Source organism: Giraffa tippelskirchi, chromosome 9 (genome assembly GCF_054371585.1).
Source record: "Giraffa tippelskirchi isolate mGirTip1 chromosome 9, T2T-mGirTip1v1.2.pri, whole genome shotgun sequence".
NCBI lineage: Eukaryota > Metazoa > Chordata > Mammalia > Artiodactyla > Giraffidae > Giraffa > Giraffa tippelskirchi.
The window spans coordinates 5,267,082-5,292,302 of record NC_137283.1 but is presented as its reverse complement, the minus strand read 5'-3'; the positions used below and the strand labels follow the sequence as shown (position 1 = coordinate 5,292,302).

The 25,221-nt window shown below is 45.5% G+C and overlaps 1 protein-coding gene across 23 annotated transcripts in view; it reads left to right on the top strand.

Annotated features, from left to right (window-relative positions):
* GADL1 (glutamate decarboxylase like 1) overlaps positions 1-25,221 on the top strand; it is a 647,456-nt gene that overhangs the window by 418,430 nt on the left and 203,805 nt on the right. For 5 of the 23 annotated variants that reach the window (XR_014064518.1, XM_081527036.1, XM_081527021.1 and 2 more), the window contains exon 1: positions 22,305-22,516. The exons of 16 other annotated variants lie outside the window; for them this stretch is intronic. Coding sequence is in view for 6 of the 7 variants with exons in the window: in XM_081527036.1 (XP_081383162.1) it covers positions 22,480-22,516 (37 nt within the window). In the remaining variant the exon portion in view is untranslated. Of the gene's footprint in view, positions 1-22,109; positions 22,271-22,304; positions 22,517-25,221 lie in introns of those variants that run through there. 2 more of the 23 variants (XM_081527017.1, XM_081527018.1) reach the window with 2 other exon arrangements.

The following is a 25,221-nucleotide window of genomic DNA, read 5'->3' as shown; positions in this document are numbered from 1 at the left end:
ACAGGTTTGAATGAGCAAATAGCTTTCTTAGTTTTAGAGTGCCGTCGTCTGTTAGGGCAAGGAAGTGCATTTTCCTTAATAGGTGGCATCTCTGTGGGAGGACTGAGCCATACCCCGATTCTGTTTTTTCTATTCATGACTTGCTTTTCCAAGAGTGAAGGTGCAGGTTGCTAGTCACTAATGTGCTGTCATCTTTGTCATCTTTTTCTAATTACCTTCCCCAAATAGGGAAATAGGGAGGCACAAAGGAGACAGCCAGTTCACTGCATGAGCAGCAGTTAAACCTGGGAAGCCGCTATTGGACAGCCTTGCCTAAAGGCCAGCTTTGCTTTCTGATATCATCTTGTTAGTGTATGTAGCTATTTATCTGACTCCCCCTCACTCACCCTCCTCTCTGTCCTCTGCACCTAGGACATTGTCCAGCACATATAAGTGGTCAATAAATAGTCATTAATTGAATGAACAACGTGGGAGACCCAGGTTTTATCCCTGGGTTGGGAAGATGCCCTGGAGATCTTCTTGAGGCTCCCCACTCCAGTATTCTTGCCTGGAGAAGTCCATGAACAGAAGAGCCTGTCGGGCTATAATCCTTGGGGTCGCAAAGAGTCAGACATGACTGACCGACTAACACACACAAAAGGGGCTGAACACAGCTAAACAGATGAGGGGAGAAGCAGGGTTAGGGCGTCTTGTAAGAGAAAGGAGACGTCTCAACAGTAGGTAAGAGTCAACACTGTCAAATGTTGAGAGATGAAGTCAAACCAACACTTTAAAAGTAGCCATTGCGCTTGGTAATGAGTTTGTTGGTGACTTGGCAAAAGCAATGTTTAGTGAGGTGTTAGGAGGCCAAGGAGAGAAAGATTTGTGGAAGGAGATAGTGGGTGTGAACAAGTGTCACCAAGTTCACTAATGAAAGAGTGAGAAGGGGTGATAGCAGAAGTGACAGGGCCCTGAGGGTCTCTGCTTTCTAAGGGGTAGGAGTCATCAGGGTGGGACTGTTGGAAGATGCAGAGAGGATTGGGAAGATCCAATAGCAAGTTATGAGCCAGCGGAACCTGGAATATAGGCGGAGGGATTAGCCAGAGGCAGAGATCACCCATGTCTCTTCCACCATAACAGGAGGGAAGGGAGAAGGCTGGGCGGGAAAAGCTTTAGGCAGTCTTGGAGGCCGACAGCAGGAGACGAAGGGGGTTTTGTCTGGTGACTGAATTTTTCTCTCTTATTTTTTAGCTTACAGGCTAGTGGGGATAGGCAGACAGAGATTTGGTCAGCCATATCCAACTCTTCATGACCCCACAGACTGTAGCCTGCCAGGCTCCTCTGTTCATGGACTTCTCCAGGCAAGAATACTGGAGTGGGTTGCCATTCACTTCTCCAAGAGATCTCGTAGTCCTTAGTCAAACAGTCACGTCCCACACTGTAAAAATACAACCTCATTGTGATTGCAAAGAGCTGTGCTGGTCTGCACAGTTTTGCGATTCTGTGTGATTGTAGACTCGGCAGTCATGGAGAAGCACAGAGAAAAGTCAGGGTGTGGGGAGGGCAGCAGGAAGCTGCCGGTGTGTGCACCAGACCTTCATAGCCTGCGGAGCAGGGATAGCGCTTCCCGGTCCACGGGAGGGCCCAGCTGGAGCTGAGCCTGAGGCAGGCACTGCTCTGATGGTACCTGTGGACATGTCTGACCCAGCAGGGAGCGGAGCTCCCAGCCGTTGCCCCAGCCCTGCCTCGCCACCACTGTCCTGCCCACAGGAGCTGACTCTGACGGCCGGCTACTCTGGGGATCCACTCTTGCCTGATGGAGAGCCTGATTCTAGCCATCTAATTTGTATTTATAAGGTGTGTGTTTGAGAGAGTTATTCAGTTGTGTCCGACTCTTTGCGACCCTATGGACCCTGTGGAATTCTCCAGGCAAGAATCCTGGAGTGGGTTGCCATCCTCTTCTCCAGGGTATCTTCCCAACCCAGGGATCAAACACAGGTCTCTAGCATTTCAGGAAGGTTCTTTACCATTTGAGCCACCAGGAAAGCCCCATTTTTAAGGTACTTAATGATAATAGGAAAAAATTATAATGAAACTCCAAACTCTGTAGCTAAGGATGAGCCTTACTGGCTTTCTATAACTTTATATTTCTGTAGGTGGGTGCTTGCTCCTAGCTCTTTGTCTTAATCTGTTTGAGAAAAAATGAGTAATGAATGGTTCAAAGATCTGAATCCTAATTTGCATGCTGACACTAATTAACTTTGTGACTTTGTCACTTCACCTCCCTAATCCACAGTTTTCCTTTTCCAGCCAGATAAGCATTTGCTTGTGTGACCCTACCTGCTCATTTTAAGAGGAGGTTGAAAAATGTACAGCTTTATTAAAAAAAAATCTGAATATGAGGCACCCTAGGCTTCCCAGGTGGCTCTAGAGTAAAGAACCTGCCTGCCATGCAGGAGACATAAGAGGTGAGGGTTTGATCCCTGGGATTCCCCTGGAGAAAGGAATGGCAACCCACTCCAGTATTCTTGCCTGATTTTGGAGCCCAAACAAATAAAGTCTGCCACTGTTAGTCCACTGTTTCCCCATCTATTTGCCATGAGGTGATGGGACCAGATGCCATGATCTTAGTTTTCTGAATGTTGAGTTTTAAGCCAACTTTTCACTCTCCTCTTTCACTTTCATCAAGGCTCTTTAGTTCTTCTCTTTCTGCCACAAGGGTGGTGTCATCTGCATATCTGAAGTTATTGGTATTTCTCCTGGCCATCTTGATTCCAGCATGTGCTTCATCCAGCCCAACATTTCTCATGATGTACTCTGTATATAACTTAAAATAGCAGGGTGGCAATATATAGCCTTGACATACTCCTTTCCTGATTTGGAACCAGTCTGTTGTTCCATGTCCAGTTCTAACTGTTGCTTCCTGACCTGCATACAGATTTCTCAGGAGGCAGGTCAGGTGGTCTGGTATTCCCATCTCTTGAAGAATTTTCCACAGTTTGTTGTGATCCACACAGTCAAAAGCTTTGGCGTAGTCAATAAAGCACAAGTAGATGTATATATGGATCTCTCTTGCTTTTTTGATGATTCAACTGGTGTTAGCAATTTTATCTCCGGTTCCTCTGCCTTTTCTAAATTCAGCTTGAACATCTGGAAGTTCACGGTTCACATACTGTTGAAGCCTGGCTTGGAGAATTTTGAGCATTACTTTGCTAGCGTATGAGATGAGTGCAATTGTGCGGTACTTTGAGCATTTCTTTGGGATTGGAATGAAAACTGACCTTTTCCAGTCCTGTGGCCACTGCTGAGTTTTCCAAATTTGCTAGCATATTGAGTGCAGCACTTTGACAACATCATGTTTTAGGATTTGAAATAGCTCAACTAGAATTCCATCACCTCCACTAGCTTTGTTCATCGTGATGCTTCCTAAGTCCCCCTTGACTTCACATCCAGGATGTCTGGCTCTAGGTGAGTGATCACACCATTGTGATTATCTAGGCCATGAAGATCTTTTTTGTACAGTTCTTCTGTGTATTCTTGCCACCTCTTCTTAGTATCTTCTGCTTCTGTCAGGTCCATACCATTTCTGTCCTTTATTGTGCCCATCTTTGCATGAAATGTTCCCTTGGTATCTCTGATTTTCTTGACGAGACCTCTTTTCCTTCCTATTTTATTGTTTTCCTCTATTTCTTTGCACTGATCACTGAGGAATGCTTTCTTATCTCTCCTTGCTATTCTTTGGAACTCTGCATTCAGATGGATATATCTTTCCTTTTCTCCTTTGCCTTTGGCTTCTCTTCTTTTCTCAGCTATTTGTAAGGCCTCCTCAAACAACAATTTGCCTTTTTGCATTTCTTTTTCTTGGGGATGGTCTTGATCCCTGCCTCCTGTACAGTGTCACGAACCTCCATCCATAGTTCTTCAGGTACTTGATCAGATCTAATCCCTTAAATCTATTTTTCACTTCCCCAGTATAATTGTAAGGGATTTGATTTAGGTCATACCTGAATGGTCTAGTGGTCTTCCCTACTTTCTTCAATTTAAGTCTGAATTTGGCAATAAGGAGTTCATGATCTGAGCCACAGTCAGCTCCCAGTCTTGTCTTTGCTGATAAGCTCCTAGGTAATTAATTACCTGGCTTGGACATAAGCCCTCCTACCAAGTCTGTGAGAGCTTGCAGCTTCCCACAGGGCATACCCCACCATGACAGTGTGGGGTGGAGGACCTTGTTTTACAGTTTTCTCAAGTGGACACTGACCAGGCTAGAAAAGGAGGGGTCCTGCGTGGCAGGACTGAAGTAGTGACTAGTGTGCAGGGAAACCAAGTACTAATAGATCTCGGCTGACTTGGTTACCTTTCTGGAAGGACTGAGAAGTTGGTCTGTCTCTCTGGTCTAATCCCTGCTTCACCCTCCCCTCCTTCAACACACGCCTGCACTTACCTCACACATCAGAACTGGAAATCATTGGCTTGTGGAGGGCAGAGGAGACAGGTTGGCCTCACCCGCATTTAAGAGAGTGATGGAGCTTGAAGAGTCAAGTGGTCTACTTGCCTGATGGCCTTCGAAATACAAACCACCCTTCTGGGTGGGTACAACACCCACAGCAAGTGTTTCCTTGACTGTTAAAGAGGAAGCAGGACTTGAATTTTGAACAAGCTGAAGGCTATCTGCCACCCTTAATCAGAGGGATAGGTAATAATCAGCCCCATAGCAGGAATTTATTTATCGCCAAGGTCCAACACTGTAATTTTTTTGCTGTAGTTCATCTATCTGCATCTTATTTTTTTTCTGAACCATTTTAAAGTAGATCTCACAGTTATATAATTGTACCTCTAAACATTCATGTATTGTTCAAATTTTTAAACTCTTTCTAAAAATAACCAGAATGTCATTATTATTCTTAAAAGAAAAAGAGTGATAATATTTTGTTAATATTATCTAATACTTGAGTCCATGTTCAACTTTTCCAAATTGTCTCAAATATTTCTTTTCAAACTTGGTTTATTTAGCCCATGATCCAGACAAGACTTTTATATTGCATGTGGTTGACGTATTAAAAATTTCAACTGAAATGTAGGACTTTTATCTCAGATTTCATTATTTAGAGTATATCAAGGTTCCTTTGAAACTAGATTTCATTTTCCAAATTATTTTTGATTGCTTTCATTACTGAAACAATGTGAAAACATATATCTTCATCCAGGTTATTGGTTAAAAAGTAAATGAAGGAAAAGTGACCCAATATGAATCTCCCTAGGCTGATCATAATACCTGAATTGTCCAATCACAGTAGATCTACCTAATTACAGTGTTACCTAGCCTTCATCTTGGCTACTAGGATCTTTTGGAAATTTTTGTAGACTTTATTTCCAGAATCAAGTTGCCATTTGGGGTCATGCTTCCAATTTCTATACCTGAAATTTTAGCAGAAAATCATGAACATGTCTTAAGAACCATGATGGGGCCTCCCAGGTGGTACTAGTGTGTGGAGAATTTGCCTGCCAATGCAGGAGACACAAGAGAGGCGAGTTTGATCCCTGGGTTGGGAAGATCTCCTGGAGAAGAACATGGCAGCCCACTCTAGTGTCCATGCCTGGAAAATTCCATGGAGAGAGGCGCCTGGTGGGCTATAGTATAGATTCTTTACCAGCCGAGCTACAGGAAGCACTATAGATACCACTGAGCGGCTAAACGACAACAGCATGGCCAGGGGAGCGGGGAAGACGGGGTGTGCTCGTGGCCCAAGGCGGCCACGGGACACAGACACTGAAGCATTGTTCTCTTTTTCAGCTGAGACAGAATGGACAGATAACCTGTTAGTTTCAGGTATAGAATGTAATGATCAATATTTGTATAGATTACAAAGCGATCACCTTAATAGTCCAGTCAACATCCATCACTGCATATGGTAAAAACAAAACAAAAAGCCCGCGTTTTTTCTTATGATGAGAACTTTCAAGCTCCCCGCTGCTGACCACCCCTAGTGTGCACTACAGTTTTATTAACCGTAGTCACCTGGCTGTGTGTTAGAGTGCCATGACTTACTCACTTTATAACTGGAAATTTACACCTCCTGACCCCCTTCACCCACTCCCTCGTCCCCCCAATCCCACCTCAGACAACCACCAATCTGTTTTCTGTATTTATGAGCTTGAGTTTGTTTGTTTGTTTCTTATTTGTTTTTTTAAGATTTCATATATAAGTGAGATCATACAGTATTTATCATTCCACGTGTTACTTATTTCATTAAGCAAAATGCCTTCAAGGTCCATTTATGTTGTCACAAATGGGCGGATTGCATTCTTTTTTGTGGCTGAGTAACATTCCATGGTACGTGTATACCACATTGTCTTTACCCATTCATCTGTTGATGGAGCATTTTTTTCCTCATTATTTCAAGATAATGGTAGACAAAGTTCATGCAGATTAATATTACTATGTTTTAAAATGTCACCATTCACTAAATATTCCCTTCCTAAATATTGTGATTAGCACATTAGTGAATGTACCCCTTACAGCTGACAGAGCTTTGCTTCCCAGATAGTAATGGAGCCGTATCTAATAACTTACCCGTAAGGGCATGGTTCAGGAACATGTGAAAGGCCTGTTCTTAAATACAAGCAAGATGTAAGTGGTGATGGATATTATAAAGCAGACAAGTTTATCAGTCAGGGTCCTGCTGAGAAGCCAAGGCCAGCACCATCCACACTGGGACAATTGAGCGTTTACTAGAGGGATGGCTTTCCTTATGCCAGCAGACATTAGAGACCCGTGAAAGATGGAGTAACATCCTTGGGCTGGCGACAGTGAAATCCTTTGTCATCCTTGTCCTGCCTGAAGAAGCAAAGCTGGAAGAATAGTTACTGGAACTCAGAGAGCCTGACTGTTTGGAGAGCTGTGGGGCGGGAGCCACATTGGTCATTAGTGGAGAGACACATCCAGCCTGCAGGGAGCCAGCAGGGGGTGCACAGGAAACCCACACTCCCCACCCGCCTGTCTCCTACCAAAGCCCCTGCTTGGTGAGTCCAACTAGATACCAGAAGGTAGGCGGAGAAGCCCAGTAGAGCTACCCACCCCGGCCAGCCCCCTGGGCATGGAGCAGGGTAAGGGAGAGGGAGGAGGGGATCCGGGAAGAGGGGTGAAAACGCCCAGCATGGTAAGACAGGCGACAAAGCAGCGTCACCCGGCTGGTGCACACCTCTTCCACTGAACCTTTCTCTCCAAGAAGGCTTGGGGGGATTTGCGTTACTCAGGCCCCAGATCCTTTCATAATGTTGATGCCACTTGACTGTTCATACTAGGAATTTTTCAGGATCCCAGTCTTATCTTGAATCTTTTATTTACTTTCTTTGGAACACATCCAAGATTGTGTGCTGTTTTCTAATAACTTATGCTACCCTTAAACCCTGTAAAAGACATAAACAAAAAGGGAAAATTCCAAAGCTTCAAATTTACACTACAAAGTTTAACAAGAAAGAGTTCTGAGGTCTAGCATGCATCACAGATTTGACCTCTTTCTTTCTTTTTCTCAGCAGATTAGTCTGCGCCCTTTCAGATCTTAAATTCGCCATGGTCAGCAATTTTTGGCAGAAAGGTACAAACTCCCTCAAACTTCTTTGCTTTCCAGAAATTTCTGTGTCAGTTAACTTTTGCATGGCTTATAGCAACAGCCACAAATGCAAGTGCATATCAATTCCTGATAGGAATTTGAATTAATTGGGCTGGATGGGGACTATGACACTTGTTATCAGTCAAGCACTAGGCATTTTACATACATCAGCTCTTTGCTCACCACAGTTCTGTGGGGCAGGCAGAATTATTAACCCTATTTCTCAGATGAGGAAACTGAGGCACAGGGCAGGTAGTGCAGAAACTTAAAGAAAGTGGTGGCTACTCATTGTAAACATCTAGGAATCTGGATCATAACCCTGTATTTTTTTTAAAAGCTTGAAATCTGAATTTAATATGAACTCTCTCAATTAAGAAAAAAAATAGCAGCTATTTAGAAACATAAAAGTATTATGCACAGGCTTCCTGATGGTCCAGTGGTTAAGAATCCACCTGCCAATGCAAGGAACACAAGTTCAGTCCCTGGTCTGGGAAGATCCCACGTGCCGACGGGCAGCCAGGCCTGTGTGCCACAACTATGAAGCATATGCTCCAGAGCTCGGGGGTGACAGCTCCTGAAGCCCACTCCCTCTGGAGCCCGTGCTCCGCAAGAAGGGACGCCATTGCAGTGAGAAGTCCATGCGCCCCAGCTAGAGAAAGACCTGCATGCAGCGATGAAGACCCGACACAGACGAAAATAAATAAATAAATATTAAAAACACAAAACCATTAGGCAAGCCCAGGAGAGTGCCTCTGTGGGCCAGCAGTGGCTTCAGACAGCCCAGCTGCCACCTCAGGTCAATGACTCTAGAAGCCACATAATCCAGCAAAACTCAAATGTCTATAATCGAGAATGCAGAGAACCCCGGGCCTCCCAAGTGGCACCAATGGTAAAGAGCCTGCCTACCAATGCAGGAGACTTTAGAGATGTGGGTTCGATCCCTGGGTCAGGAAGATCCCCTGGAGGAGGGCACAGCAACCCACTCCAGTGTTCTTGCCAGGAGAATCCCCATGGATGGTGGGCTACAGTCCATAGGGTCGCAAAGAGTCAGACACAACTGAAGCGACTTAGCACAGCACAGTGAATCCTGGTTAATTGATATGAACCCACTCTGGTTGCAGAAGAGCAGAAACTGACCCACTAGGCCACCCCCTTTCCTTAGCAGAGGATCCCAGGTCTCAGGATAAGTTAACTAAAAATTGCCCAGAAAAACCCCAGCAAGCAAGGAGCTTCATTTGCATCACACCCTGGAGTCCAGCCACCTGGCCTCTCCTTTTCAATTACCCTCCTTTATATAGCGATGCCAGGAGGAATCTAATTTCACCTTCAATCATTTTTTCCATTACTTTTATTTGGAAAAATAAATAACCATCCCTTTGCTGAGTATTCAGCCTGAAATTGAGGAACCACTACCCTGGTTGGAAGGAAATGTTTGGTTTGCCGTGTTCATTTACCTTTCTTACAGTTCCTGTTTTTTGTAACGTCAGGTTTGAAGCCAACAGACACAGGGACAGCTGTGCTATAAATACACCGAGAAATGACTTCATGTCCCTGAAACTTAGTTCCTACACAATCACACATATCTCTTTTCAAAGTTTCTTTGCCCTCAGAGAAAAAGCCAGTAGTAATTAAGGCAGACAGATGACTAATTTGGGGGAAAGTAGTTTGAGAGACAAGGGCTTTGCAAAGGGAAAGTTGTTTCTAAAATCTTCACGATCAGCTCTAACTGGCAGCTCTTTCTCTCCTCTCTGCGACTCTTATGAGGCCGCCTGAGACCTGTGGCTGTCTTGACCCTCCTGTGTGTGGGCTGAGCTGGGAATGGGGGACAGCCAGCCTGCTGGGCAACCCTATAGAACAATGATTCTAGGTGTGCGGTCTTGGCGCCCACTTGCATCAGAATCACCTGGGAAGAGGAGGGCCTTGTTTCCAATGCAGAGTTTCAAGCTCCCACTTTAGACCAAGACCAACTCCAATAATCTCTGGAGTCTCAGCAGTGGAATTTTAACAAGCTACCCCAGGTGATTTGTGGGCAAACTATAAACAGAATTATTATGACAGACAGCGTGGAATAAAAACAATAAATGTGCATTTGTGTGCAAGAATGTCGCCTACCTTGTCAGTAAGCAAAGGATGGTGCAGCCATCAAGCCAGCAGCCTTCACAGATGCCCCTGACTGTGCACTGAGGAGACTCAGGATGGAGGAGAACAGGGAACTGGCCCTAGAGGGCTGAGGTGCATATCCTCAGAATCATTTCCATGAGCTCAGACTCTTGAATCTTCCCATACACAGAGAAGCACAAAATTCATTAACTTGAGATGGCCTGCTTTTCTTCAATTAACAGTAATCTTTTGATATTTTGACTACCTGGTTTTTGACTACCTGCAAAATCCCCTATGTATCTTGGCTCCCCCCTTACCCCTACAGAGCAGTCCCTCAGAGCATCTGAGAGGTTGTCTCCTGGGCTTAAGTCCTCAGCAATTTGGCCAAATAGAACATAATTCTCAGCTCTTAGGTTGGGCATTTTTTTTCAGTCTACATGCATTTCTTTTTTTAAAAAGTATGCATTCATATTTATTTGGCTGTGCTGGGTCTTGGTTGAGGCCCTCTGGATCGTCACTGTGGCAGGATGTGGACCTAGTCCCCTGACCAGGCCCCCTGCACTGGGAGTGGGAGGCGTAGCCACTGGGCCAGCAGGGAAGTCCCTTGACATGTGTTTCCTGCGTGGTAGACATGACTGTAAATGCTTCCCATAGGCCATCTCATACTCCCCAGAAGTCCCCTGTGAAGGAGGCACTGTCATCCTCACTTTCCAGGGGAGGAAGTAGAGGCACAGAGACCCTTCATAAATTTCCCAAGATCACACAGCTGGTTAGGGGCAGAGATGGGAGCTAGACTCAGGCACTTTGGCTCAGAGACCCCTCTTTCCACCTTCACTCCATGGCCTTCCTCACCCTGTGGCCCGAGGATGGAAGTGAAAGTGTTAGTCGCTCAGTTGTCTCCGACTCTTCACAGCCCCATGGACTGCAGCTTGCCAGGCTCCTCTGTCCATGGGATTCTCCAGGCAGAATACTGGAGTGGGTGGTATTCTCTTCTCCAGGGGACTTCTCCCAACCCAGGGATCAAACTGAGGTCTCCTGCACTATAGGCAGATTCTTTACCATCTGAGCCACCAGGGAAGCCCTGGGGTGCTGATTTCAAATGTAGGTTCTGGGCTCGTCTCCCAGAGAGTCTGACTTGGTGGATCCTTGGGAGGTGCCACCTGCCTTTGGGGGTTTCACAAGTCGGGGGAGGAGCTCCTCTGCTCCCACTGCCACCCCTGCCAACATGAGGTTCTCCAGCGACATTCCCTCAGGTCAGCTTCCCTTCAGTGACGCCTCTGAAACCACTTGTCCTCTGGTCCCTCCCTTGGTCCCAGATGGTGATCTCACTGGAGCACGACCCAGAGCCCCCTCCCTGCACTGTCAGCCTGCCTCTTTTCACCAGATCCTTCCCTCTCCTTGAAAATGGGCTCAAGTCCCCCCTCCCCCACTACAGTCTGAAAGCAAGACAAAGGTGAAACCCCAGCACCATGCTCCTGCCTCTCTGCTCATCTTTAACACCCAGCTTTCTGAATGACCAGTTCGCCTTGGCCATCTCTCCCTCTGCAAACCCTTAGGTCAGTCCTCAGCCCACTGCGTTCTGGCTCTGGCCAGCACCGCCCCCTGATGTGGCCGTGTCTGCTGCCCGCTGCATCGCTCTGTCCCATGCGGATGTCTTCCGGCTTGGCCTCTGCGAGCAGGTCTGGGTGACTACTCCTGACAACCCCTGACTGTTGTTTCTGTCATCTAGACCTGACTGTCCCGCTTCTCCACCGTCTTCTCTTTCTCCTGTTGCTGCCTCCTCCCCTCTGTTTGCCCGTTACACCCAGGGGGCTCTCTGAGGTTCTGTCCTGGCCTTTCTTTTCTTACCCGCCCCCCCCGCCACCGGTGATAATCAGTCTCGCCTGTGTCTTCATCCACCATCCATGAAATCTTTGTCTAGGATCTCCTTCTCGTTCTCTAGCCCCTGTAAACGCTCCTGTAAATGCCCTGTTTTAAAGCATCGTTTGCAGGCCTCGTGGCTGTTTGACGTTTATCCCAAACAATTCATTACTGATGCATGTGTGAGTGTGTGCTCAGTCACTTCAATCATGTCTGGTTCTATGCAGCCCTGTGGACTGCAGCCCGCCAGGCTCCTCTGTCCCTGGGGATCCTCCAGGCAAGAATATTGGAGTGGGTTGCTATGCCCTCTTCCAGGGCATCTTCCAGACCCAGGGATCGAACCTGCATCTTCTGTGTGTCCTGCATGGCAGGCAGATTTTTTTACCCACTGAGCCACCTGGGAAGCCCTCGTTAGTGGTGCATCTTACCCCAAACATGATTTTAGCTCTTTATTATATTTTACTTTCTGTTGACAGCTTCATCATTCACCCAGTCTCCCAAGTCAGAAAGCTGAGTCAGTTCTGTCTCTCACATACCCACCTTTAATGCACGACCTGAACTTTCTAGAAAATGCCTTCTGACTGCCTTACCCCTTAGCTCCGGTTTAAAAACAGCCTCAGAACCGCTCTGTCTCCAGCTCTTTTTACCTGGTCAGTCTTTAATATGTCGCCAGATTTGACTTCCAAAGAAGCAAAGTTGATAATGTCACCTGTTGAGTTGACATTCAGTGTACAAGTTCAGATCTGAACAGCTTGACTTGAAGACAGTACTTTACCCAACCCCTTTCCCAGATCCCCACCACTCTGTTACTCTCCCTCTCACCCCCCGCACCCCGGCCCCTGTCCTGGCCACCCTGAACTGCTGCTCATTTCAGTAAACCTCTGATTTTGCACACGCTGATTCTTCTAATAGCTATTTCTTTTCTTCATTTGGTAAACACTGCCTCATTTTCTAAGCCTAGCTTAGCGCTGTCTCCTCTGGGGAGCCCCAGTTTTCCCTAGCAGAGTCCCGTTACTCATGCCCTGGCTGCTGCAGGATCTGATTCACCCCCTGAAGCAGTGCTTACCCAGTGTGTCCTAATTCTCTTCCTGCACCTCTGTCTGCAGTCCTCAGCTGAGAGCATCACAGGACACAGACCTCTGGTTGGTCTGGTCTGTCTCTGTGCCCTCAGAGCCTGCCCACGGTAGATGCTCACAAAGTGGTTCTCTAACAGATGGCAACTTCTCTCTGGCACCCAGAGTGCAGCCAGTGTCACAGTTACTTACTTTCCTGAGGTCCATTAAGTTTGGCTCGAGCACTCACTTGCCAGGTTGGTTAGGCTTTCCAGCAGGGGAATCCTGAGGCTTCCAAGGCAAAGTAATTGGTGCTGGGAGAGGGTCCTGCACACCAGCTGGCAGGGGTCATTGTCATTCAGGCAGACTAGAATCTTCACTCAGATTCCACTGGATCAGGCAGGAAGGTCAGGCCTATACAATCGGCCTCTCTCTGCAGAGATTCCTGTATTGCCAGTTCCTTCTGTAGCCCACCCTCCTCCCCCCAGCACCTAGGCCAAGACTACTTACTGCAACCTGACTCCCCCACACTTGTGGAGTCCCCAGCCCCATTTCCTTTGACGCCCAAAGATCAAGTTCTCTGCCCTCTTGGGTTTCTCCAGATACCAAATTCATGGCCCTGAAGGCCTATTCCAGGCCCTGCCAATTCACATAAAGGTGGGCTTGTCAGGGGACAGCAGGAGAGGGCTAAGGACAGTGGCTGCTTCTCAGTCTCCACTGACTGACATGAGGGAAGGCAGGCCCACCGCAGCCAGAAGCTTCTGATTTTTCAAGAGATGCTGACAATGAGATTTTCATGAGAGATAGTTTTGCTCATAGTAGGAGCCAAAGACAACATTTTTAAAGGCCAAATTCAGCTGGTAGCTAGTTAGTTTGTGACCTCTGGCCTAGGCCTTTCTGTCAGAATTTTAGGGTCTGTCTCTGTTGGTCCGTCCCCTCGTCAGCAGATTTTCACTGGTCCTGGGAAAGGTAAGAGAGCTACTTACTCCCACCAGAAGATGCTCCTCTCTCTGATGCGGTGCAGCGCTGGAGACTTCTCAGGGTGGCTACAGGAGCAGAACCATAAAAACAAAAGTTAGTTCATTTCTTCATAAGTCACCTCGTAATGTTTGGTTATTGTGGTGGAGAGATGAAGGGTGGGCCAGGTTGCATCCTTTCCTATAAGGGTCATTGCTGTATTTTAACAGTGACCTTTTGTATCAGTGCGTTCTAAACTATCTGTGGAAAGGACCATGTTTTTAATCTGTCTTAAATCAATAGTGGGCTTCCCTGGTGGCTCAGAGGGTAAAGCGTCCGCTTGCAATGCGGGAGACCTGGGTTCGATTCCTGGGTCAGGAAGATCCCCTGGAGAAGGAAATGGCAACCCACTCCAGTACTCTTGCCTGGAAAATCCCATGGACAGAGAAGCCTGGTAGGTTACAGTCCATGGGGTCGCAGAGAGTCGGACACGACTGAGCGACTTCACATTACAAATCAATAGTAAAATATGATAATAACAAATCATTAGAAAAGCAAAATAAAAAGATGTAGGTGATGCTAGTCCTGATTTGATTTTCATATTATTTGATACATCAGACATAAAATTAGTCTGTCAAATTGCTATAAAGCAGTGGTTCTCAACAGTTGGTCCCATGGGACATTTGTCAACATCTAGAGACACTGTTGGCTGTCCAGATTGGGAGAAGGATGTTACTGGCATCTAGTGTGTAGATGCCAGCGATGCTGCCCCCTCAGCCCAGGAGGCACAGAGCAGCCCCCACAGCCACCTCCAGGTCTAAGACGTCAGCATTGCTATTACGTTTATATTACATTTCCGAAATTACTCCTTTCTTCTCTCTCTGAACTTATCCGCGGACCAGTTATGAGTACTTCTCAGACTGACACTGGTCTTCAGATCACACTTCAAGAAAGAACATTCTAGAGGTATTGGCACTGCCTTTTTGATCAAACCCAACGTGTGAACCAATGGGGGAAGATTTCCAGAAAACTTATATATTAGCCACGGGTCCTAATAGTGGATAGAGGAAGCCACACTGGTTACAAAAAAGAAACATATTTTTTAAATGACATAACTAACCATAATGTAAGTCCTCTAGAGTACAGTCATGAGTGGCCAGGACAGAAGAAGGAATACAATATCCCAGGTCACCTCACGGGACCTCACTGACATACACAGCTCCCTTGTTTCTCTTGGCTAATAATATTTTAATCAGTTTAGCAAGATTTCTCATGATAATCATTAGTGTCTCACCTCTAATCAATAGTGCTTGTTAAAAATATAGATTTTCAGTTCCCATCCAAGACATAGGAATGGAGAGGAGGTATGTCTAATTGGAGAGCCGTGGTATTTGGAAAATGCTGAGAGAAAGGAGACCACTGTGGACATTTCCCCCACCCCCACTTCTGAATCCAGTCACAGCACATATCCTGCTGATGTGTTCACTTAGCAGTCACTTATTCAGGACCTGGTTCGTGCCTGATGATGTGCTGGGTTTGAGGCATCAGCAGTAGAGAAGGTAGATAGAGGTCCCTTCCATGCATGGACTTCTTACTTCCTCCCTCCTGCCTGACTCTCCTCCCAGCTCTTACTGTGCCCTCCCCATCCCGTCCAGTGGCAGCACTTTGCCAACTCTCACCTGGATTATTAGAAAGACTGTTCTCACCTCTGGTTTCACCCTCCATCCATCTTCCATAATGCCACTCCATCTCTCCATCTGTGCCCAGATTAAAACTCTTCACTGGGTCTCTGTTGCCTCCAGGAGAAAGTCTAAGCTTCTGAACCTGGTCTGCAGAGTCTTGAGGACCTTATCTCTGGGCACCCCCATCTCCCCACTTAGCCTTTCTGAGAAACATTGACCCAGTTATTGATGCCAAGACTTTGCACATGTTGGTCCCTCTGCCTGGAAGACTGTCATTCTACCTTGTTTCCTAATATGTTATACTTGTATTCATTTCTCAAAAGGTAGCTGTTCACACCAATAATGGCTAACATTTATGAGGTGCTTGCATGTGTGAGTGCTAAGTTGCTTCAGTCGTGTCCAGCTCTTTGCGACCCTGTGGACTGTAGCTCATCAGGTTTGTCTCTCTTTGGGTTTCTCCAGGCAAGAATACTGGAGTGGGTAGCCATGCCCTCCTCCAGGAGATCTTTCCAGCCCAGGGATTGAACCCTAGTCTCTTATGTGTCCTGTATTGGCAGGTAGGTTCTTTACCACTAGCAGCACCTGGGAAACCCATGAAGTGCTTACTATGTACTAAAATATCCAAGTATAGTAGGCATGTGCTAAATATTTGTTTTATTTACTCTTTACAGTTACTGTCGATGAAAAATAAGCTAATTTTTTGTGATTTTCCAACGCTTGTGAAACAAGTAGTAGATGTGATGTTCAAACCAGGTTGATTCTAGAGCCCATCTAGAGTCACTTCTTATTTCTCATCTCTAGGGAAGCTTTCCCCCCTGCTGCCCTATCCCAGGTAATGATATCCTCCTTTTCAAGCATTTGCTGCCCCTCCTGGAAGGAAGATTGTTCTTTTCTGGTCCTATTGATCTCAGGCTTGGCCATGTGACTCTCAGAGACAGTGGCTGCTGTTCCTCTGACAGAGGCAGAGATATGATTTGCCCATTAATGGCCCGTAAGAGGCTACCGCAGCGTCCCGGGTCCTGGCTGGGTGATGAGGAAAGCTGCTCCAAATGCATGATGGCCATTTAGCAGGAATGAGAAATAAATCTTAGGCATCATCAACCACAGGGATCTGAGGACTTACTTGTTACCAAACAAAACCAGATCATTCTGACACAGTGGCTGCCTGCTCAGCACTACTTCTGTAAATGCTTTTGTACCTACTTTTAAAACAAACTCTTTTGATAATTTTACTTATTTAGGACTGTGCTGAGTCTGCATTGCTGTGCGGGCTTTTCTCAGGGTCCAGTGTGTGGACTTTTTCACTGCAGTACCTGCTGTTTGGTTGCGGAGCACAGGCTCTAAGGCACTTGGGCTTCAGTAGTTGCGGCCCATGGGCTCAGCAGTTGCGGCGCCCACGCTCTAGAGCACAGGCTCAAGAGTGGTGCCACGTGGGCTTAGTTACTTCCAAGTATGTGGGATCGTCCCGGATCAGGGATGGTGTCTCCTGCATTGGCAAGAGGACTCTTTACCACTGAGCCACCAGGGAAGCCCTATACCTACTTTTATTGCTGCCTCTAACATGACACATTTTGATTTAACTATTCACACATCTATTTCCCCGGCCAGACAGTGTTGTTTGAGGGACCATGTCTTATTTGTGAGCTGCATTTAACTCAGTGCCTGTTACATCATCAGAACTCAAGAAGAGTTATTTAAATGAAAGACTGCAGAGTGGACCAATAATGATTGGTTCTTCATCATCAGTTAGCTGCAGGAACCACGTTCAATGTCAGATGACTTTTAGTATCCCAATGTCAGTCTCCAAATCCCTTGATCCTGGCTCTAGTGAGGCAGATGATTTTTTATGATGATAAAAATGAAGTATGTCACATGCTGCAAAAAGAAAGAGCTCTTGAAATTCATGAGTTTGAATCCCAGCTCTGCTTACTAAGCGTGGTGCCTTAGACAAAGACCTGGTTGAAAATTTATAAAATGGAAGATTTTATAAAATGGAAAATTTATATGTTGAAGAGAAAGAAAACTGTATCGTTCTAGGTTCTTCTAGCTGATCTAAGAATTAAATTGACATGAGACACATGAACAAAAGAATGTCAGTTTTAATTTCATATATATGAGAACCCCACGTACATGAGCGTTTCAGACACAGAAAGGTAAAATGAGGTACATATACCATTCTGATCTAAAGAATGGAATAGGGGCCTGAGGCTTCCAGGGACAGGAAGGCAGTTCACAGGATGGAGAAGAGCAGATACTCGGTAGTTAGATGTTTGTCCTGCCATACAGATGAAGCCACTTACATAACGTTTATCTTCAGTACAGACTCTTCTCTGGGAAAAATTCCGAATTTAAGTTCTCCAAGGTAGTTAAGGGAGGGGCAGTAGTTTCTTTTGAACTCTCAGGGTCTTGATTGCTTTCAGCTCAAAATAAGTACCTTGCAAACATGGCACATTTGGGGAAGGCTCACTCTGAACCCCTGCAGTTGTCTCCTAGGATCACAGGCCAAGTGCTCCACACAGCTTGACTCACTAGGATATGGTCATGACATTTTGGGGGGGGCTGTCTTGCATCTATCCTTCTTCCTCTGTGTGTGGGATCGCTTTTTTGAGTATGGTAATTGTGGGGCACTTCAGCACCTGGGGAAGATATCCATCCTGTACCCTCCACTGGACCCAGACTGACCAGTCCGGTACACTCATCTGATTGATTTGATCAAGTGACATTAAGATAAGAAGTTGCATTCTCTCCAGATACTTGAGGGAGAGTCTCCTGGGGGCAGTGGGTCTTCCAGGGAGGACATGGGCATCCTTGGTTAGACCTGTCCCTGCAAAAAGATGCCTGCTGTACCGCCTCCTCATTGGACTCTCAGAACTGGCTTGGTTCCTGCTTGACTTTCAAGCCTGACTTTCTAACCTCTAGTCAAGTCTGATGTCTCCGATATCCTCCGGTAAAGTACCTGTGAAAAGAAAATGCTTCAGGTAGGCAGACGCCGTTTAGCTTGTTTGGAAACAGTGAACAATAGATGACTGCCTCATTTTTTCTCCCCCATCTCTCCACTTTTGTTTCTATGAATTGCTGTGGTCCTTCTTCCTCATGGGCCTTCCCTGGTGGTAAAGAATCTGCCTGCAGTGCGGGAGAGCCAGGTTCCATCCCTGGATTGGGAAGATGCCCTGGAGAAGGAAATGGTAACCCCTCCAGTATCCCTGCTTGGAGAATCCCCATGAACAGAGGAGCCTGGTGGGCTACAGGCTGTGGGGTCACAAAGAGTCGGATACGACTGAATGACTAAGCACAGAGTAAGAGTTCTTCGATTTATCTAAGTTGTGTTCCTTAGGTTTCTAGCACCAAAGTGTGCTGATTGTAATCTAAATGATGTTTCCTGGCAGTTTTGAAGTCTGCTTGAAATTTATGAAATGAACTGAATGCTCTTTCATGAAAAATACCTGCCTGACCCAAACTCCTCACTGTCCTGTCCAAGATGCACATGCATTCAGATCAGTCCTGTTACTGTCTGTTTGTCTGGAAGTATTCTTGGCTCTCTAACACAGCTGCTTTCTCTGCCTCTCTTTCTGTATCTCTCTGTGTGTCTCTGTCTCTTTCTCTTTAAGTTTACTTGTGACAGGCACTGTGTCAAATGTTCTTCCAACTATGGCACCGTTTTCTGGATGCCTACCCAGTATCCACTCTCTCCCTTACCCTGGATAGCAGAATCTCTAAAATGCCTGGGTTAGCAGACAAGACAGACAGACACATACACACACACACACACACAGAGACAGACAGACAGACAGACAGACATACCCGGCTTCTCTTGCAGAAAGAATATATATTGAATTTTACATGGACATTGTTGGATGAGGCTTCCAAGAAGGTTATTTTAAGGAACCTGACTCAGCTGTCAGGTTTTACTTTTGCCCTTTCCCCCTTCCCTCTCCTTGTTTGGACGTGAGTCGGACTGGAGTTCTGGAAGCCATTTTGTGTCCATGACGAAGTCCTGAGGCTGAAACTTGTATTAAGGACACTGGAGCAGAAAATGAGAAGGCTTCAGGCCCTTGCTGGAAACCTGGGGCTGCAATACCAAACACAGGGCTTCAAACTCAGCTACCTTCGTGTTAAGGGAGAAAAACAATCTGATTTTTTTTTCTAATTTGGGCCTCTACTGCTAGCAACTGCAAGTAGTTCTTTACCGAGACATAGATTATCGTGGAAAATCCTATAGAATTTATACTATTAAACTTGTTTTACAAAATAGAGCCTTAGGCTAGTTGTAAAGGTTACCCAAGTTACTCATTCACTGGACAGTATTGGATTGACCATATTGGATCATTATTGACCCTGGGTCTGATAGGTCAGCATTTGAATGTAGTGTCTCTTTAACAACAAAGGCTAAATTCTTAATTATTACATTTTACTGCCCCTGAGCTGAGCATGCTACCAGAATTGTAGACCAATGTGACCCGTGGGCCTCCTTGAGTAGGTGTGACTGCTGGAAGTTTTCTCTTTGGAAATGATGCTGTGAATCTTCTTTCTTCTCTCTCACAGCCTCTCCAGCAAAAGGGAAGTTTTTCAACTCTTAAGTAAATTATCCCAATGGCCACCCATCTCTGTGTCTAGCGATACTTCCTCTTTCTTTTCCTGAATGTAAACTCCTAATTCTTTGGAGAATTCCTAGGGGGAATCTGTTGTTGAGATGAAATCAGGTTCCAGGAAAAGTGTGTGTCACAGAGTAAATGCTCAACAGATGATGAATGGATTTGTGAATGAATGAATGCTACTTTCATGGCAGTCTTTCTTAAGACCAGTTTTTGGGCCCTGCCTAACAATGAAATGTGGATGCTCCTCTGTAAGGAGCCATGATGGCTGGGGCACAGTCCAGTTTCTTGCAACACCAACTAGCCTGTCTGTGTACCCTCCAAGGATCCATTTTCCTGAAAGGTTTTGGTGAAAAGCTCTTACCACCGGCTGTGGAAAATACCTTTGCTAATCAGTGCAACTGAGTGTAGACACTGGGCACAGGCTTTGTAATTATAGAAAGCTGCCTTCCAATGATGGTTCTGAAGGCTTTCCCTCTGTGTTTCTGGGCAAATTACTAAATCTGAGCCTCTGTCCATAGAGTACAAGGGAATAATAGTAATTCCCATTCATGTAAGGATTATAGAAGGAAATGTATAAACAGCATTTAGCAGGGTGTCTAGCTCATAGTACATGTTTAAAAATAAAAGCTGCTATCATCGGAGAAAATGGTCACTACTGGTTGGAAACATTTCTTAATCCTCCAATTAGCCCTCCTCTCACCTCTGGCTCCTCAGTGCCCGCTTCTTTCATAGAACATGAAATAGATGAGAAAAAAGTAACTGCTCCTAAGCCTGTCTCTCTCAACTACTCTACAGCATTCTGAGGGCAGGAATTTTCTTGAAATCCCTGGTTACTGGCACAGAGAAAGTGCCAAGCAACTGAAGAATGAAAGCAAGAAGAAATATAACACAATGCCTTTGCTACAGGAATAAATATGGGAGTTTATTTTTGCTCCCAAAGGCATATAGTTTATGCCTTTGCTATAGGAAATAAATATAGAAATAAAAATGGGAGATAACCCATTAAGAGGTGAGCTTAGAGAGCAGTTTTTGACTTTTAATCTAAGAAATTTGAAATGGCATATTCCCTGGTTGGGGCAAGAGGGGAAGAGGGAACAGTTCTATAAATTGGCATTTCTACAATCCACTGAAGCCCAGTTGGTCCTGGTTTGCCTCACACAGAGAGAGATGTAATTTAGCAGACGCTGACACTGGTCACTGTTCCAAGCTGGGCTAGAGAGGGCCCACTTATTACAAAGCTAAAAAAAGTAAATGAAAAACCTGCCAGAGTGTATACTCCTTTCCATATTTTTTAATAGAGTCACCAAAGGTTAAATCCTGAAGTTCTTATTTATGTTTCCATGACTAGCTCTCAGGACTTTGTCAGCGGAGCTACATACAAAAGCGTAGATGGAGGGAGGGGGTCTCAGAAACTTCATAAAATTTGTCTGCAGGGTCTTAACTTTAATATTATTAATAACTCTAGTCTTGGGTATATTAGGAATCATCAGTTCTTTTGAGAGGAAAGGGCTGCACTGTCTTCACTGATACAAGCTTTAATTATCCAGCCGGAGGAAGTAATTCACCTAAGAAACCACTCTAGGCTCCGTGCAGAAGTAAACCAGGTTTTGTTTTGTATTTTTTTAAGGCCCTTGAAGGCCTTAAATTATGAATGCAGGTCTGTAATGTAGCTGTCATCAATGTTCTTTGAATTAGCATTAACTGATTGCTCCTGTCATCTCAATGGCCTCACTTAAAAGCTCCTAAGGGTATTTAAACATAACACTTGTTGGAGGGATGGCAAAAAAGCAGCCCTCGCTGATGAAATTTAAATTTACAACAGGAACATGGCTGGAGCCCAACTTTCAGGGGCTTGCTGAAAGAATGAGTGTTGTGAACATTTTAGTCTAAACACCAAACAAATAGTGGGCCTTTCGAATCCGCTGCCTTTTTTTTTTTTTTTTTTTTGCTCTTTTTACCCCTGGACAACAAGGTGCAGACTGCCTTCCCTTCTTCAAACTTGGAATGTTGCAGAGGCAAAAGGGTGAAATCTGATCGGGGTAAGGCATTTGCTTATGGAACTCTTAAATGTCAAGGCAGGCCTGAATGAATGAGGAGCGGCTGCCCTAAAATAAGTTCCCTGCGCTGGTGGCCTAGAGTGGTCATCAGATTTAGCTTAGGGCTTCTCTCGCCAGATCGGACCCTGCGTGGTGGTGACTCCAAAAAGATGGAAGCTGGGAAGGTCACACTGCAAGGCTCACTCACTCATGCCAGTCTCTACCTCAGGGCGGGGGGCGGGGGGTGGGGAGCGGGGCAAGGTTGGCTGCGGAGTACGCCCTGCCAGTTCCTGTGCGGGCAAATGCCCCACGCCCCCACACACCGTCCCCAGCCCTTCCCAGCTCGGACAGAGAGACCCTGGCCCCGCGTCAGGCAGGCGGCAGGTCGCCAGCAGCTCGGCAAGTATTAATAGAGAGAGAGGCGCGGGAGCCTGGGGCAGCCGAGCTCAGGCAGCGCGAGCGCGTCCCCGTCCGTCCTGAGCCGTGGCTCGCGCCCAGCAGCGGCTGCGCGCACCTGTGGGTCCCCACGGGGGGCGCTGCCTCGGCAACTGCAGCCGCTCGGCCTGGACTGCAGGAGCCGCGCCCCGGCCGCCCTGCGCGGAGCAGCGATGAGCCGCCTCCCGGACCGCGAGCGCGCTCTGGACGGTAAAGACTCGCCAGGTCTAACCTCCCGCTGTCGGTGGATCAGGGGTCCAAGGAGGAGGGTTATTTGTTTCCCCGTAAGGCGGCTGCTGTGGGTATTAAGTCCACGTCTTCCTGGAGTTTTGCCTCCTTTCCTGCTCTTTTGGGAGTTCTTTTTAGAATGAGACAAGTTAACTTTGCTAAAGCTCACAGAACCGCGCTTGAATAGTTGTGGGGCACTGGGCGGGTTTTTGAGATCAAGCGCACGACAGGTTTCACCGCTGGGCTGCCTCCGGTATCTCTAGATGCAGAGGGAGCCCCTTCCCTTTAAGAAATGATTGTGCTTCTACTTGGGAAATGTCCAGCATCACCCCTGCACCCCCGCCTCCACCTGTTTCCTCCACAAACAGGCGTTAAAAGAGGCTACCTCATCTTATAGTGAGTGAGCCCTCGTGTTCTTGGGGGTGGGGGACCTGGGATGTTAGTTGTTCAAAGAAGACATCATGCATCGTGCAGCAGAATTCCCCAAACCGACTTTAGAACTCGGATATCATTTAGTTCGTCTCGTAAATGATGGTTATATGATTCTGCGAGGGAAGAGTCTCAGGTTGCTATGAACGGGTGATGAAATACTCTGAACTTTTTTCCCATCAAAATTCACCTGTTCATCTTTTCGCTTGTTAGCTAAAGATTTCAAACTTGACCCCTTAACTGCCTCGGTTTACCCTTGGTTCAGAAGCCCTGCCCTGAAAGGTCGTCATTACTGCTATTTGCTAGTTAGTTATTGACCTTTTAGGAAGAGCGTTCCTCCAGGAATAACTCATCTTTGCATCAATAACCCTCTTGGTTTGTACTGAACATGACTTAATGAAGTTGCTTTTTAAGCGGAAAGTCTCTGGGGGCTTGGTGAGGCAGGTGCACAGGGCAAGGTTCCCTGCAGACCAGTCATGTAAAGGGCGGGGATTTTCACACAGTAATGGTTAAGACAAGAATCACTGTGCTGCAAGAAACATTTCATTCCTCCCTTTCACAGTCCTAAGCAAAGTTACCAGCATCACTGCCCTGGATCCTCTTTTGAAGATATTTTTTTTTTTAAGTTGCATTGTTACTGTTATTCTTACAAAACAGAAACAGACTCACAGACTTCAAGAATGAATTTATGGTTGCCCTGGGGAAGAATGGGAGGAAGGGATAGTGAGGGAGTTTGGGATGGACATATGCACACATATTTAAAATGGATAACCAACAAGGACCTAGTGTATAGCACAGGGAACTTTGCTCCATGTTATGTGGCAATCTGGATGGGAGGGGAGAATGGGGGAGAAGGGATACATGTATATGTATGGCGGAGTCCCCTTCCACCTGAAACTTTCACAACGTTGTTAATCAGCTATACTCCAATACAAAATGAAAAGTTTTTTTTTTTTTTTTAAGTTGCATTGTTACTGTTTTCAATAACAATAACATACAAACTGTCACTTTGCTGGAACTGTTTTGTAAAATGATTACTTTCATGTTTCTAAGATCAACACACAGTGCAATCTAAGGAAGATAATTATTTAAAAAAACGGATCGATACTTTAGGCTGATTTTTTCTAAAAAATTCCTAATAACATAGCAGGTTTCTTTATGTGAGGGATGGATGCACAGGATAGTTGGATCTGACTGCCTCAGCCCTGCACACTTTTGTTTATTTTGTTTTGTTTGAAATCTCAATTCCTGTTTTAAAGCCACAAACTCTTTAGACCGCTGATAGAAACTTCTTAAGTATCTAGTCTTCCCAAATTAAGCATATGTCCTTATAACCAGGCATGTCTGCACCTTGTGAGGACATCATTGATTGCTGTGTATGAGTAGGAAGGGCAGAGTTGAACCTTAAATCTGAATTTTGGAGGATACCGAAAGGCAGTCCGGTTATCCTTGAGCAGGTGACAAGGCAGTAACATGTCCAATGACACCTAATTGTGCCAAATGTTTGCTGTGACATCTGAAAAGAAGACAGAATATGTATCTGTCAGACTTTGTAAATTTTGAAGTATGTTTGACAAGACTGTGAAAGTGGTATGTGATGAGTATGTTAAATGACACACCTTGTTAAACAGACCGTCTGGTTGAATATCTCTTCCAGACTATACAGTATGGCAGAACGTCATAGGGAATCCTATTACAGATAAGTAATTCTTACTCTACTCCACATGTTTTGATCCAGTTTACAGTCTGCCCATAGTACATCCCAGAGAAATTTGGGCAATTAATTATAACAGATTTGAAGTTTAATTCCAGTAGAAATAAAGAATTCTTTGGACTCAACTCTATTTTCCCTTCTGGTTTGAAGTTATAAGACAAACTTCCTACATAAATTTTGGCCTGCAAAGTCATAGTTTCTTTCTTATGCAGCTTTTGATTCTTATTTTGATTCTTCACTTTTAAACTGGAAGAAACTTTTAATAATAAGGGGCAGAAACTTTTTCCATTGAAAATCTGACTTTTATGGAATGTTGTAAGTCTGGTATGTTGGAATAAAATTGAAACCATGATATTCAGGAACAAAATTTCTGTGTAATTTTTTGGCCTCTTGTATATTTCTTTGTTTTCTTTCTCACTGTAAACTTTTTATGTATTCCGTTTGATCATAATTTAAATGAAACCCACTGCAGGTAAACATTTATCACCCGGTCTCTGATCCCTCCTTTACGGTATGAAGTGCTCATATTTATTGAACACTCACC